Source organism: Phascolarctos cinereus, unplaced genomic scaffold, assembly GCF_003287225.1.
Source record: "Phascolarctos cinereus isolate Bilbo 61053 unplaced genomic scaffold, phaCin_HiC Scaffold_5;HRSCAF=322, whole genome shotgun sequence".
Classification (NCBI taxonomy): domain Eukaryota; kingdom Metazoa; phylum Chordata; class Mammalia; order Diprotodontia; family Phascolarctidae; genus Phascolarctos; species Phascolarctos cinereus.
Genome location: NW_027555958.1, coordinates 275,035,763 through 275,052,834, shown reverse-complemented (window position 1 = coordinate 275,052,834; position 17,072 = coordinate 275,035,763). Strand labels below are relative to the sequence as shown.

Genomic DNA, 17,072 nt, shown 5'->3' with positions numbered 1-17,072 from the left:
TCCAGAATTATCTAAAAACCTTTAAATGGAAAATGAATACAAATTATTTCTAGAAAAATCAACTAGTCTCTTGGGAAATTAAAAAAAAATTAGGGCCTAATTTGAACCCCTAAAAGGAAAAATATCCAAGACCAACAAACCAAAAATAATCTGTTAACATTAAAAGTAATTCAGTAAGGTAAGATTTAACACGACTCAAGCTGTGTGAACATGCCAATACCATCATATGATTTATTCATTTCAAACAACTGGTCAAGACAATAATAGTCCAATTGACTGAATGGTAAATCTAGTTGGTGTGTAGGGATACAGTCAAGGAGGTCTTTAACATAATTGTTGAACACAGGCTTAATTAAGGAGCCCAGCACAACTATAAATCTTACATTTGTGTAAGCCACTTTAAAAACATTATCTGTATTGCATTTTAATTCAACCTAATGAGTTTGCCAGATGATACATTTTACTTTATAAAAACACTTGCCAAATCATTATCACAATTAATTTTCCAAAACAGAAGAAACCATGGAAAGTTAAAAAAATGCATATACTATTTTTTATTATGGTTGTTAGCTGGATGAAAACAAATGATAAACTGCTAAAAGGATCTTTAACAATAGAAAAAGATTTTTGAGGAGTTACAACACAATTTTGATTAAACAATACAGTTGTATTATATTCTTGCACCAAATGCAAAAAGCAAAGTTAAACAATTAGAAATCAAGGAAATGATGTTCAAATAATGTCTCACATATTTTTACTAATGTTTTAAATTTCAGACTAGGAAGTGGGGAATAAGAGGGAAAAAACCCAACAGGTACACTGTAATAATAGTCTTTATGCCCTCCAATTGTAATGCTTTCTTAAAAGCTTTAGGGTATTGAGTCCCTCATTGTAGATTATGTATCATCTCCTCTTTTGCTATGAGATGTGTGGTTTTGTTAACTAGAGACATCAGTGAGTTCAGTTTCTGAGACCAGTCATTTAGTAAGTTATTTGGGTCCTTCGGTCTCTGGAAGTTGATAATTCCTGCCAACCTGTCTACTTTAGCAAAGATGGTCTTATTGACTACTAAGTTTGAAAGAAATGCTTCTGATTCCTGCAAAGAAAAAAGCAAACTTGATTATTATATGCATGTAAATAAACAAAACTCAACAAAAACAATTCATAAATTGACCCAGATAACTTTGAAGTATAGAGTTGGAATTCATCATCACTAATAAGCAAATGCTGATATTTTATTTTTTTGGCTAGGCAATGGGGTTAAGTGACTTGCCCAGGGTCACACAGCTAGTGTTGTGTGTCTGAGGCCTGATCTGAACTCAGGTCCTCCTGACTCCAGCGCCGGTAGTCCATCCACTGCGCCACCTAGCTGCCCCCTAAGTCAGTATTTTAAATGTAGATGAAATTCCAACCAAATACAAGTAACCTTCCCTCTCCCTGAAAGATGGCCACTATTATTCGCTTATACACTTCAGGTAATTATTATTTCACGAAGCAACTCACTTCACTGCTTGATAGCCCAAATTCTTTAAAAATAACAACAACAAACTTCTTCCTTCTACCAAGCTGAAAAATTCCTCTTTACATCTACCCTTCAGTAGTTCTAGTATTGCCCTCTGGAATAAGGTAGAAAAAGTGAGATCGTGCTTCCCACATGAGAGTTTTTCAAATATTTGACAATAGTTATGTTTCTCCCTAAGTCCATTCTCCTCTGCACAAGCAGAAAAAGTCCTTGGTTCCTTCAGTTGTTCTTAAGACAGTTTCCAGTTGCTTCACCATACTGGTTGCCTTTTCTGGATACTTTTTTTTTGATGATTGTCAAAATTCCTCTTAATATGTGATACCCTGAACTGGATAGATACTACTCCATATATGGCCTGACTCATACATACTATCATTACTCTTAACTGCTCTTGATTTTCTTTTAATGTAACCTATAATCAAATTAGCTTTCTGAAAAGGAAGACACTCCTCCAAAGTATTTATTGATGGAAGTGATAAACATTTTTCGGAACCCCTTGGGGGAGTGGGTTTGGTGAGAATACAGTAGAATTAGATTGTCAGAAATTTAACTTTTTAAATAGCCACTTAATTATCCATTGATGTTCACTCATTGTCAACTAAAACTCCTGGGTTGTTTTGACAAAACTACTAGTAACCTAGGCTTTTCAGTCTATACTTGTACAATTTATTGTATTAGCCTAAATCAGAGTATCAAAATATGTGGCTCAAATATGAGGTCCAAAACACTCCTGAGTGAAGCCCAAATGATATTAAAAAAGTAATTGGAAAACATTTAACAAAATAAATAAAAGTATAACAAAAAACAGGTAATGTTAATATGCTGTTTTTGTCAATCAATATGCAGCCCAAATGGGACCCTTGTAGAGTTTAGTGGCCTTCATCTCTATTTGACTTTGACAGCACTGATCTAAATCACTAATAAAATTTTTTAACTATTTCTGCCTTTATTTCAACTTCAGTTAATAAGAACTTAATTGAAGTACAATGAATTTGTTATATTACTCATATCATTTACCTACTATAGTTACATGATACATATAAACTCAAATTTCTGAACCAACTTAACTTTCAAATCACTCAATACATTGAAGCACACTATGCCTAAATGGCAATTTTAAATACTATAAACAATACCCACAAAACATTTCAACATTTAGGTTAATCTTTGACTACAAGTCATCTCAGAAAATTTTCCTTAACTCAAACTTAATGTGTAAAAGGTCAAGTTTTCATTTAAAATTCAAATTACATTGAATGTTATTTAGTAAGTATGATATAATAGAAAGAACACTTGAAGTCAGAGGACCTGGGTTTAATCCTGGCTCTGCCACTAACTACCTGGTATGTCCTTCCACAAATCATTTAAGGTCTCTAGTCCTCAATTTCCTCATCTGTAAAATGAAGGGATTGGTATATATAACTTCTAAGATATCTTGCCAATAAATCTGTGATCCTCTGATTCTCAGTATAAAAGAATGGCCTAAACGGGAATAGTGGGTACTCACATCAACAGAAAGATCCAGAAGTTGAGCCATCCGCTTCATTGTTATCCTGGTATAATACTTGGCCATTATCCTAATATTCTGAGACCAGGGTAGGAGAGAGTAGAAAGGAAATCAGTTCTTAGGATTACAATGGATAAAAATGAATCAAGCCTTTAATCAATACCTTTAGTATAATGGTTAAAAATCAGCTTAAGCATAGGGAAACTTTAGATCTTATATTATCTTAAACCACTTAAAATCATTATTTTGGAAAATTCAACAGTAATAATGTTACTTTAAGCTTTATTTTAAATTAGATTAAATAAATTAAAATGACTATGACATGGTCTAGGGGGGAAAAGCTCTAAGTCTAGCACAAAACCAACTAATAAAATTTTAACTGTAGAAACCAAAATATCAAAGTCTTATTTACAAGTCATTGTACTTAAATAACTTCCGCTACAACTCCTTGTCAATTTAATATCTATCAAGCAAAAAGCCTAAGTGCCTAAATATATATCAGACATTATGCTAAGATATATACAGTAAAAACGTTATCTTCCCATTCCTGAAAGTCAGAAATAATCAGAACTGTTAATGAAAGACTTTATAGTAGAAAAAAATAAATCTTTTTTATGAATATCAGGAATCTGAAGATGAATTATGGTCCCTAAAATGACAATTAAAAAAACAAGTATTGATATCCAAAAATTGATATGAATTGAACAAACCTGTCTCCTTGAAAAACCCAAAACTACAGTGGTATGCACACTACTTGAAACAAGAATTTTGATATGATTTATTTTATTTTATAACAGCAAAGATCATACACATGTGTTTGTATTGACACTAAGGTGACTCGTAATGCCTGACCTGGACCAGATAAAATTGGATTGAGCTGGTATCTCTACTTGTAATTAGTTACACAGGTATTTCATTACTTTTTTATTATGTTTTTAATTCTTTGATTTTTAAGAACGGATGTGCAAAGTTGTAGCTTTTAAAGAGCACATTTGAATGATTATTAGAAACACTGCGTTGTTGGTATGAGGAAGTCAAGAATTTAAAAGGAACTATTCAAACCTACAATAAATTAGAACAATCACACCAAATCACAGAGGAAAGTGTGGCCAAAAGCATAAAATAATGCCAAGAACCAACAAACTGCTGATCAAAACAGCCTAATTAATCGTTAGAAAACAAGTAAAGACTTTCAGGGGAGCCAGGCAGCTGGAGGGGTTATTATTGATTCCTTTATAATGCAGTATAAACTTCTTGAAGTTGGAAGACTATCCAGAAGACTAATACACTACCTAATCACCGCTATGAACAAAAACTGCTTATTATGGGCAAGAACAACACAAAGACTGAACTAATTAAGAATGGAGAAAAAAATGTTCACTGATGAAATTTGCTTTCTCATTCATGGCTATAAATACTTAAAACCACTGTTAGAAGTAATAGAGGTACGCCTATAAGATCTAGGCATCTTCATTGGATTATAAAACATCCACCCCAAAAAATATTTTGGGCATTTCTGACTCCCAGTGTGACAGGAAGCTGTCACCATTTAAGGAATAATAAACTGACAAATATGCTGAAAAGCAGAATTCTTCCATAATTACATAAATTTCCAAAAAGATACAGATATTTCAACATGACCTTGCACCACACCACATATCTTAAAAAATTAAAATTTATCCAAGAGACAGAGATGAATATGCTTCACTGGTGTGAGAACTCACCTGACTTAAAACCCATAGGCTATAACTGGGAAACTGGACTGTTCTAAGGTATGCTTAATATACAGAGTGATAAAAGTGTGGTTTCATGGAAAAATCAAGGATGTGCTACAAAAAAAGGATGAAACACTGCATATTTTAAAGTTTTTTTAAAGCTGTAAAAAATTTTATAAAATGTATTAAGTGAATGTTTTTGTTCCAGTTAATATTCACACCATTGTGCCTCTTTACTATTATTTTAAGATAACTTGACAATTAAAATTTCCTTTCCCATTTCATTTGCCTGTTTCACATCACACAATTTTTTTTTGAAGGGTCATATAATCACTTCCCCATGACTATCTTTAGGGTCCAAGAGATAAGTTTCCAAAACATTTATTAAATTGTACTATGTACATGATACTATTCGATTCTATGTGCTGAAGACACAAAAAAATGAAAAAAATTATATACAGTTCCTGGCTCTCTAGGACCTTAATATCCTATAAGGGGCATAAAATATGTACCTAAACCAAAATGACACAGGTCTAAATAAATGTGATACAAAACATTCAAGATGGAAAATATGAAATAGAGGCAAGACATATGCAAAAATGAGCCTGATGAAATAATTCAATTTGGATTAGCATAAAGGATATCAAAGTTTTTGGCTAATGTATATTATGGTTCTAAGTGGCTATGAAAAAGGGAGTCCATGACTTGCACCTGAAATCTGTATCTATGGACATACATAGTTATATGTACCTATATGTGTATCTATCTCTTTAAATATCCATTCTTAAGGAATATACCTCTATTTTGAATTATGTAGATTTTGAGATTCTGAAAGAATTCCTTTCCAAAAGTTACTAAAACAGTTTTAGGTTTTGAAGAGCCAAAAATAGAAGAAATATAAAACAGCTGAGATTAATATAAGTATGATCTCAGGAACAAAGACAGATGACTTGAACATACAATAAACTTTAATACATTAGTATCACACAAGATGAGGCTCCTAAAATTGTAACAGAACTGAAGGCACTGTCATCCACTAAAAACTTATCAACTGAAAATGCTAAATATTTTAGCTAAAATTTATTAAGAGAGAACAGAGGATGAGCTAATGACTCATTTTCTATAAGACCACACCAAAAAAATTACCATTCATCGGGTAAGAATTACAAGTCACCAAATCTATTAGATATGCTGAAAAAATTGCCATGTACTTACATGTTCCACAACCCTGTTCTTCAAGTCTTTCCATCTTTTTTCACCTTCCTCAGTATAACCAAAAACATCTGTTGCTGGACTCTCAAGAGAACCTTCTCTTAATTCCTTTCCATAATCCTCAACTAGTGTGGTCCAACGCATCAATTCCATAGTAGTAAAAAGCTTTAAAAGATCCCTGTTGATAATTTAAAATGTTTATTATTTTAAACCACAAAAATACTAGTTTTAATAGTATAACAAACTAAGAAATAATCGAGAGCATTCTACTTATTTGGTTTTTATTAATAAGAAAATACAAATTGTTACTTATTTTCCCTGATCTATTAGTATTCTTCCAATGCTTTTATGAATAATTTTTCCTTATACAGTTGGCCATAACGCTTTTGTTCATTTGTTTTCTTGGATAAACTATTACTATAAATGCAACAGATATTAAAGTCAAGTTTTAAGTTTACAGAAAAAAAATCTATTATTATAGATCTTTAGAAGTGTGTATTTCAGCATATCACAAACTCTTCAAAAATCTTAACTGCAAAATTTTAACTAGTGAAATAAAAGTTCCTAAAGAGCTTTCTTACTAGCTATGTCACCCTGGGCAAGTCACTTAACCCTGATTGCTTCCCCCTCCCCCTCCAAAGCCATCATTTCAAAAACAAAAACAAAAACATACCAAAATAGTGTTCCACTAAACAGGCTGTGTTAAGGCACAGTATACTGTCACAAAATGTACTTACTTATACTTGGGAATTTCTTCTAACTTTTTGTCACTGCTTATTCGATGAACCAAATCTGATTGTTCATTGTCAAAAGGGGACAGAATAACATAAAGAACTACACTCTTCAGAGCCTAGAAAAAATAAATGATTGAGTCCACAAGTTATATACAAGTTAAACTATGGCCATGGGTTACATACTAAATATGCACAATTGCACATTATATACAAAGTCAAATGACCACATGACTAAGTAGGAACTGAAATTCTGGAATGGTATTTAGAGATTATAACTCTTTAGTCCTTATGCAGTTTTTTTCCCCCCCTGAAATTTAATACTTAGCTTCAAGACGGTATTATTTAGCTTGTTCTTTTTCAAATAGTAGCTGGCTACAATAGATTTTGTGATCTATCTACTGAATTTATCATAGGACTTGACTGGTTTACTTTAGAACTGTGAGGAAAAATTTCTTTAAAAAAATTAACTGTGAATCTAGCCTCAAATACATAATACATACTAGCTGTGTGACTCTGGCCAAGTCACTTAATCCCAGTTGCCTCACCCCCCCCCAAAAAAAAATTAACTGTGTAAACAATATTGTAGAGGACAAATCCAATTTAAAAGCATTTTTAAAAGGCAACTTTAAAGAATTAATTATATATAAGTGGATGCTGCCAATTACAATATGATTGAAGTTATGCTAGCAACTGAGTCACTATACATATTGAATAATAAAATTTTATTTCTTAAATATAGTCCATGATGTAGACTGGCCATTAGACATGTTAGTCTGGATCAGAAACTACCAGAAGTAGATGTAAATCACTACCAGATAATTGCTGAAAAAGCAATGCAAGGTTAAAATGCCTTCTAAATAAGCTAAAGACTCTAAAATTTATTTTCCAACATGTAGCAATACAATTTCACATAATATTCTTACCTGCTGCCACTTTTCACTTTCAGCTTGGATACAAGGGGTATCATATATAGCTCTGTAGTGCTTACAGATGGACAAATAGGAACCTTCATGTTGATCCAGTTGAATCATTAAATTATAGTATTTCAACTTTAACTTCTGGAAAAAACCAAACAAACCTAATGAATAAGATTTCATGGGCTGTTCTGTTGAAGACATTTTAAAGTTAAGAATGTAAATAAGGGGAGAGGAAAATAACTTACTTCTGTATTTTCTTCCTGAAAGAATTTGGTGTTAATTTTTTTGCTGATAATCTGAGTACGAATGTAATCCTTCACAGCTAGGCAAAGCCTCATTTGCTCCAAGATAAATTCCACTCTTTCTTTCTTTTCCATGGACCCATAGGTTTCCACCTGGGAGAGGAAGTAATTCTCCAGATAAATCTGTAACTACTTGGTAACGTTTTTAAAAGATAATTATGTAGTGATATTTTTAAAAGATACAGTTAAATTAAGAAGGAACAGATAAAAAATAATCGTCCTCACAAAATATTTAGAAAAAGTTCCTCAAATATAAGAAATCGTGTTGGGTACTGTATAAAATTAAATTATCCATGGTTAGCTATAGCTATTTATACTCTAAAACATGAACACAAAGATATCTTTATATAATTAGTACATTTGGCTTTTGCGACCTTTATATCTGAATAAAAATAGTTGCTCAGACAAATGAATCAATACAGTTCACAGGGCGCCCAGCATTTTAAAAGCCTTATTCAAGCAACATAACTTACATTAATGAAATTTTCAGAATTATCTAAATCATCCATGCTTAAAACAACTTCTAATGTGGACATCTGGCTTCCCTGTGTGTCTGTTTTTTTGTTCAACAATTATTTAATTTAATTCTAAATGTATGCATGTATGGAGATACCAAGATAAAAGAGATATGGTCCATCAAGGACCTTAAAAGCACTGTGCTGATGAATGTATAATTTATCAGAACCACACAGTAACCAAGTAGATAGGAAAAGTACCTACTGCTGGATTAAGATTCCTTTCCATTTTGAGGCCTCATGCCACATACTGACTTCAATCAATTTTAGACTATAGCTAAAACACCAAGCTAAGACTTATTACAATATAAGTTAAATTTAAAACATAGATTCCAGACAAAGAAATAGCACATTACCTCTGTCACTTCAATCATCTATTCCACTTATGTAGAATTAAATGTTCAAGAATTACAGAACTAAAGCTAATTTGTTACATTTGAAGTCTCTCTTCAAAACACGCTTGGCAGCTAGAATTTGGTTGAAGTATAATTGCACACTTTACTGCTACTTGATTAAATCTCACACCTTGTTGCAAATCAATCTTATTCTTGGTAGCTGAGAAAAGAGGCTAGCACTTTAAAATGGGCTACCTCTATTAAGAAAATACTGATTTCTGCAGATGAAGATTTGTGCACTCCATGACAACTCATTACCTGCAGCTCTTGCAAAATGGATGCTGCCTCTTTGACTTCGCCACTTTGTTCTTTGATTGTTGCTAGTGTTTTAGTCAATCGAGCACGTTCAATTTCCACATAAATCTAGAAATACAAGGAACATTTGCTTAAAAAAAATTATTTCCCACAAAAACGAGCTAAAACTTCAAAATGCCTAAATTAGCCCATTATCCAAAATGAGCATAATAAAGTTCAACTTGATGATAGAATCATCTTATTAGATATATCCCTTCTTATAAAGTAACTATTAAAAAATGCTTTAAAGAGAATGCACCTTGATGAATACTTTCAAAAGTCTTACACTTTTATTATTAAAGCCATATAATTGTTTTGGGTCTCCCAAAACACAATCTGCAATAAAAGTTCATTAAATATAAAAATTTTGGTTGTGTTTTCAATTATGTCTCACTTCTTGCTTCAATACCAGCTTGAATGGATCTTCACAGAATCTTAACAATGTTGGCTTTCCTTTCATTGGAAGAGACTGATGCATGCCTTCTTATCTCATAAGATTTTTGTCTATGTTCTCCTACAGGAGCTCCCTGATGTACAGGACACCTTCCTGTACCTGGTATAGTACTTGGAATGTTCATGTTATTTCTTGCTCTCATGAAATTATTATTAGCACATCATCTGTTCTAAACCTATATTTCCTCAATGATATCCCTTATGTCACTCTTTGCATGTTAGCCACCACCAGGAATATATTTTATCCTACTGGAGCCCACTGTATGCCTCTCCGTTACCCTCTGGAACACTACCATTTTTAACTCATTAGAGAGTATAGTATTCCAAGTTTTACAATTATACTGCAATGATGCAGTATAGTTGTAAATGTGTTATAAAGATACGTTTTAATTTGAAATTTTGAAAAAAAAATCACTCAGCTGTTATAGCTTTTTTTTTAAGAGGCAATTAGGGCTAAGTGACCTGCCCAGGGTCACATAGCTAGTAAGTATCTGAGGGCAGATATAAACTCAGGTCCTCCTGACTCTAAGGCAGTGGTCTATCCACTGCATCATCTACTCCAGTGTGGTACTCTATCCACTGTGCCACCTAACTGCCCCATGGCTGTTGTAGCTTTTAATTAGAGATCCCACTAATAGGCTTAGATCCCAAATAAGAAAAATACAAAAGAAAAGGCTTTACATATACCAAAATATTCAAAGTGGCATATTTGTTGTAGAAAAAAAGAGACAACACAATGGGTGGTCACAGAGTGGTGAATAGTCAAACAAACTATGGAATATGAACTAGAAGAACAAGTATAAGGAATCCAAAGAAAATGTGGGAAGACATATAACTGGAGGCTGAAAGAAATAGGCAGAACTAGAACTACATAAAGAATGACTATGATAAGGTAAATGCAAACACTAATAGGAATCTGAACTCACTGCAATTATGGAAGTTGGTTCTCGGAAACAGATGAACAAACATACTTCTCTATCTGCTTACTTATGCTATGAAATGATACTGTGTTGGTTTTGCTTAACTGATTTTTCTTTGTTTCAGGGAAGGGTTCAATGAGGAAGGACAGCTCAAAAATAAAAGACATAAGAAATAAAAAACAAAAAAATGAGTTTTTGTGTTGGGGAGCATTATGGGATCATGAAACTGCACCACACAATTTTTTAAATGCAATCCAAACTGCTCTCTCCATCTAGGCAGTGGATAGAGCACACTCGAGTTCAAATCCAGTCTTAGACACTTATTAGCTGTGTGACTCTGGACAAGTCATTTAACCTATCTCAGTTTCCTCAACCATAAGATGGGGATAAAAACAGCACCTACCTCCCAGACTGGTTGTGAGGATCAAATGAGATATTTCTGTAAGGCACTTAGCAGAGTGACTGGCATATAGTAGGAGCTTAACAAAAGCTTGTTCCTCCTCTCCTTCCCCAGTTCCTCTTCCTACTATTCAATTCTGTTAGTTAGAACTCATTGTCTGATTCTCAAGGTATCTATCCTAGATGTCTGTTCTTAAGTACTAATTCAATGGCCCAGCCACCATAGTGTAGACAATATTATTTTTTTAACCTTTTTAGTTTTTTGATACAGATTGTTAGGCCAAAAGCCTAACCCAGGGGTGGGGAACCTGTGGCCTCGAGGCCTAATCTTTTCACCTTTTCAAATATTAATTGGATCAAAATTATTAAGAGCATAGAAAACAGATTTTTTTTGATACTCTGAAGGTCTAGGATCTCACCAGTGAGGGTACTGGTATTCTCTCAATATATTTGTTGGCGGGACTAGATCAGCGCTTCCTTAAACTGTGGGTCATGACCCTATATGGAGTCAAGTAACTGAATGTGGGGGTCGCGAAAAATTTGGCAACAGTAAAAGATTTCTGAATGCGCAACGACCAAAAATTAATTCAAAATCAAATGTGTAATGAATCCAGCACTTGCCCATGTTGCACTGCACAACTTTATGGCAGCCTTGGTTCTGAACACACAATATGTGCACTTTGTACTACACATGCTATCACACCACACAACGCCAACAACGAACACAGCCAGAAACACCTTGGCTCAGATTCAAGACTACTGTACGTTACGAATTGCAGTATTTTTATTGTACATACAAAACCATTAAATGAAATTTGGCTTGGGATTAGGACAGAATTTCCAACAATTTCTGAAATGGCCCTAACCATATTTCAGCCATTTTGTACTATGTACTTATGTGAAACGAAGTTCTCAGCAATGACGATTATAAAATCAAAATATCAATCAACTCTGAAAACTGTTGAAGATGCTCTATGTCCTGCAATATCAAATATTCTCCCAAGATTTAATTCTCTACGTAAAAATAAACAAGTGCATCCATCTCATTAGTATGTAAATTTACTTTCATCTTTAATAAGTGGTAAAATTATATGTATACCAAAGAATTGCTTTAAAATAAATTTATGATTTATTATCAGTAAATGTTTGATTTGTGTACCTATTTTATATACCTATATACCCATGAGAATTTCTTGGGTAGGGGCAGCTAGGTGGCACAGTGGATAGAGCACCAGCCCTGAAGTCAGGAGGACCTGAGTTCAAATCCAGCCTCAGACCAAACACTTGACACTAGCTGTGTGACCCTGGGCGAGTCACTTAACCCCAATTGCCAAAAAAAAAAAACCCAACAAAACTTGGGTGAAAAGGAGTCGCAAGTGGAAAAAGTTTAAGAAACCCAGGACTAGATGGCCTATTAGATTACTTTCAGTTCTAAATCTCTGATGCTTCCTCTATTCCTCATAATAATATAATAGCTGGCATTTATGTAATGCTTTAAGGTTTACAAAGTGTCTCAACTACATTACTGAATTTGTTCTTTAAGAAATTTGTCACTTTGTAGCAAACTGGGCCAGGAACTTCCAAAGTTATCCAGGCCAGACCTCAAATAATACATTCTACACTGGGCCTGTACTTTCAAATGAGATTATATCTGTAAAATACTTAGCACAGTGAATGGCTCACAATAGGCACTTACAGCTTGTTGTTCTCCTCCCTCTCCATTACTTGAAGCCTTTCCAACTTGGAAGATCTGCCAGAGCTTGTGGTCCACTGGTATAACCTTCAAGAATCTAGGCTCACTTTCACACCAGGTATTTATAAAAGAAATGGTCCAATGAGAATCAACACAAGCCACTTAATGGTACACATGACACAAAACTGAGAGGGATAGAGTCACTAACTAACTGTGTAACTTTGAGTAACTTGAGCTGGGGGGTTGGGTTTAATGTACTCTAAGGTACCTCCAAGAAAACGCCAAATGGGATCACGAAGAGTCAGGCATGACTGAAATGACTGAACAATAAAAATAAATTTAGACTGCAAGTGCATTTTAAGGTTTGTTGAAAAAAATTAAACCTTTAGTTATATTTATTTACAATGTATATCCTAGACCCATTAGTAGTTTTTAATAGATGGTATAAAGCTGTTTCTAAGCTATAATATATTAAATGCAAATTAGATTTGAATTTTAAGGATTCTAGATATTGGGGTTACAAGTATGTTTTAAAGAATTAGAGTTTGAAAGTACCTTGTTAGCCACCTAATCCAACCCACATCAGAGAAAATACCTCCACCACAAAATACCAACAAACAGGGCAAACTATGTATGCCAAAAGTGGTCTTGTAATCTCTGATTGAAAACATGTAATGGTGTTTTCATTCTAGGACTTTAGAAGGCAGCAAATGCTACCTGAGGATAATTCTAATTGTCAGGAACCTTTTTCTGACATTAGGGTTAAACTTTCCCCTTTCAATTTTCACTCATTTCTCTTGGTTTTGCCCTTTAGGGTTATGCAAAACAAATCTAATTCTTCTTCCACTTGGCAGCTCATCAAGTACTTGATAGTAGCTGTCCTCTTGAATCTTCTCTAGATTAAACACTATCAGTGTCTTTTAATTAGTCTTCACATAACATGAACTTAAGGTCATTCACCATCTTGTATGCCTTCTTCTAGATGCTCACTAGTTTATCAATGCTCTTTCCAAATTACAGTACTCCAGATAAAGTCTGATCAAGTCAGAATACAAAGGCACTATCATCCCCTTCCTCATAAAAACTAATCTTCTCTTAAAGTAACCCAAGATTGCATTAGGGCTTTTTTGGTTTTAACTACCATTACATATTGTTGACTCATGGAGTTTGCAGTCCCCTAAAAACCCCAAGTCATTTTCATGCAAATTGTTGTCTAACAATACTTTCCCTGTCTTGTATTTATGAAGTGGATGTTTGAGGCATAAGTGCACAAACACATTTATCCCTGTCGAATTTTATTTTAGACTAATTTTATTTAGTCTATAGATTGTCAAGATCTTTCAGGATACTGACTTCTATCAAGTGTGTTAGCTATCCCTCCCAGTTTTGTGTCATTTGTACCATAACATGGCTTGTGCTGATTATCAATGAATCATTTCTTTTATATATACCTGACTCTTTGGGACCCTGTTTGAGGTTTTCTTGGCAAAGATACTGGAGTGGTTTGCCATTTCCTTCTCTAGCTCATTTGACACATGAAAAAACTGAGGCAAACAGGGTAAGTGACTTGCCCAACTTCACACAGCTGTCTGAGGCTAGATTTGATATCAGGAAGACTCGTCTTCCTGGCTCCAAGCCTTGCACTCTATCCACTGTGCAACCTAGCTGTCTCAATAATCTAAACAGCCCAGGAGATTAATTTTTAATGACAGCTTAAAACACAGGTTCTTAACTTAGGTTCTGTGAATTTTGTTTTAATTAAATATTTTGATAATCGTATTTCTGTATTTCAATATAATTGGTTTCCTTCTGAGAAGAGGTCCATAGTCTTCTCCACATTGCCAAAGGGGTCCATGACACAAAAAAAGTTCAGACTCCCTAGCTAACAAAGGAATATTTAAAATTCAAAGACACAAAAAGTTCTTACTTAATAACAAAAATAATTCCCACAAGATCAAGCTGGAAAGGAATTGTCTAACAACATTCACCATTTTCTACCTGTTCCTTTTGGAGAGGTACAAAAGTCAAGAAAAAAGAATACCAACAGGAAAATACTTGGTTGAGTTTTTATCCTCAATTAGCCAAGTGAATCAGCAGAGATGACTAATTAATCTTCATTTTAATATTCCTATCTACAAAAATGGGATCACACCCAGAATCTTTGTATATAAAAAAGTCTCTCAACTGTACATATGACATTAGAAATCATCATATATTTGCCACATATCAATTTATGCCACTAGTTTACCTTTCCTTCTGTCACCATTCGAAGAGTGTCAATTAATCGAAGTTTGATAGGAAGATCTGTGATTTCCTCAACATAAATGCAACACTGTTGAACCATTTTTGCAACTGCCTATATAAAATGACATAAAAAAACCTTGTGTAACTAAAATTAAATTAAAATAAAGGAAAGATGTTTATTTTACTGATTAAAGTAATATAGTAAAAATCAGAATCTGAAACATTTCAAAAGTGTTCCAGACCTGAATGTAGCCAGAAATATATACATAGACAGCAAAGTAGCAACTCTCAAGTACTCAGCAAAAAAAAAAACATAGCTGAGAAGAAACAGGGACCTAAAGGTTACAGCTAATACTCTCAATGATCAGTTTGCTGTGAGGAAAGAAAGAAGCACTCTGATCGTTTACATTTATAAAATATGTCATGGTTATACAACACACATAGACTATGGATGAAGGGAGTCAGTGATGAGACAGAAGACTTCTATAGTCTCAAGAGGGAGCAGAGAGGAGTGTAAGAGCAAACTGTATATGCCCAAAGAGCCTTTCAATGCATTATCACAATGACTAACCAAGATTTTAGATCTAGAGGAGGACTTATGGGTTAAGTCCAACACGAGATGAAACTGAGACCAACATAAGTGAAATATGATTTGCTTAAAATGGCAGAGCTAGAATTCACCCCCAGGTATTTTGAATTTATATCCAGGACTCATTCCACTACATCATACTTAATGCCATTACAACATTTACAAAATGATACATAAAGTTATCAAGAGAAGATTAAATTATATTCAATTTAAGATTAGGTTCTGTTTAGGATAGCAGAAACACACAGAGTACACTTTAGAAAGGCTTATCAAAAAGTTCTCAAATGCCAGTACTTAATGAGTTCATTTTTAGCCATTCCAAAAAAGATCCAAGGACCCATCCACATTCTAAGATTTTACTATAGTTTTCATATATATATATATTCTCTTCCAATAAATGCAAAGTATTCTGGGACATATTCCACATTCCCTTGTAAATTGTAAATGATTAATGGGAAAATATAATCTGATCAACTAAAATTTATGCAAGAATGAGAAATCATATTTTTAAAAACCCATAAAAATTAATATCCTAATGAGAAGAAAAATTTGCTGCTTCTGTGAAGGACACTGCAGGTAAGTAATTAGGAAGGTTATGGTCTGAGTGGGTTTCATACTCCTGGGTGCATAGTAATAATTAATTAAAAGTCGTTACTTTTGGAAATATAAAAAAAAAAGCTTTCAATAAACCTTTAATATTAAGCTTTGCCAAGGCAAAAAATATAATTTTCATTGATACACAAATACAAAAGAAGTTGAATGACATTATAAATCCCTCATCATTTTATTCTATAGCTAGGACGGTATAAAGTGATACAGTTCAGCTTAACGGAAAGAATATTAGATTAGGACACAGGAGACCTTAGTTTGTGCTATGCCACTAACTAGCTACAGTATTAACTCAACTGTTTCTTCCTCGATGAGGTCCTCTCTGATTATCACAGCCTGAAACAGTTTCTGCTGTACTCTGTAACATCATCACATACTGCTTTGCACTACAAAGAATCATGAGTCAGGAGACCTAAGTTTGAGTACCAGATCTAACACTAGCTAGCTATGTGACCGTATGCATATCATTTCACTTTTCTGGCCTCAGTGTCCTCTTTCAAAAATGAAGGATGTGGACTAGATAATTTCTAATTCCTCTCTGTGTCTAACTGTGAAACCATACTTATTTGCATAAGGGCTTTACCTCTACTGCAACATACTGATAGTTTCCTTCTAAATGTTTATATTGTCTCCCAATGTCTAGCCCAGGGTTTTACACGTAATAATTTCTCTGGACCTCAATTTCTCCTTCTGAAAAACAGAGGAACCGTATTACATTATCATTAAGGTCTCTCTTAGTTCCAGATTTCCAAGAGATTAAGGGTCTAATCTTTTGGTGGTACAACTGCCTAGGTCCTTCAAGTTCTTTTACCAATAAACTTTTACCAATAAAAACCCTAGGTGTTGAGTAGGTAACTTTTTATTGCTTTCATGGGCTTCACCACTCTAATGCGAGCCAGAGTTCTGTATGATGGAACCAGGTCTACTAGCTGAAGGGAATTAAGAAAAAGGTTCAATTCACATTGATAAACTTAATATACAATAGGTAATTAATTTGGATACCCCAACAGTACTAAGGAGCCTACCACAGAGTCCTAACACAAAAAGAAAAT

The 17,072-nt window shown here is 33.8% G+C and overlaps 1 protein-coding gene across 3 annotated transcripts in view; it reads right to left on the bottom strand.

Moving 5' to 3' along the window:
• Window positions 1–205: 205 nt before the first annotated feature.
• Window positions 206–17,072, bottom strand: part of PSMD12 (proteasome 26S subunit, non-ATPase 12) — a 32,597-nt gene continuing 15,730 nt past the window's right edge. For 2 of the 3 annotated variants that reach the window (XM_021000901.2, XM_021000905.2), the window contains exons 4-11: window positions 14,827–14,934; window positions 9,078–9,182; window positions 7,853–8,002; window positions 7,614–7,748; window positions 6,694–6,806; window positions 5,960–6,134; window positions 3,030–3,107; window positions 206–1,096 (exon numbers count right to left, since the gene is read on the bottom strand). In XM_021000901.2, the coding sequence (XP_020856560.1) occupies window positions 887–1,096; window positions 3,030–3,107; window positions 5,960–6,134; window positions 6,694–6,806; window positions 7,614–7,748; window positions 7,853–8,002; window positions 9,078–9,182; window positions 14,827–14,934 (1,074 nt within the window). In that variant the 3' untranslated portion in view covers window positions 206–886. The remainder of the gene's footprint in view (window positions 1,097–3,029; window positions 3,108–5,959; window positions 6,135–6,693; window positions 6,807–7,613; window positions 7,749–7,852; window positions 8,003–9,077; window positions 9,183–14,826; window positions 14,935–17,072) is intronic. The other variant, XM_021000902.2, reaches the window with a different exon arrangement.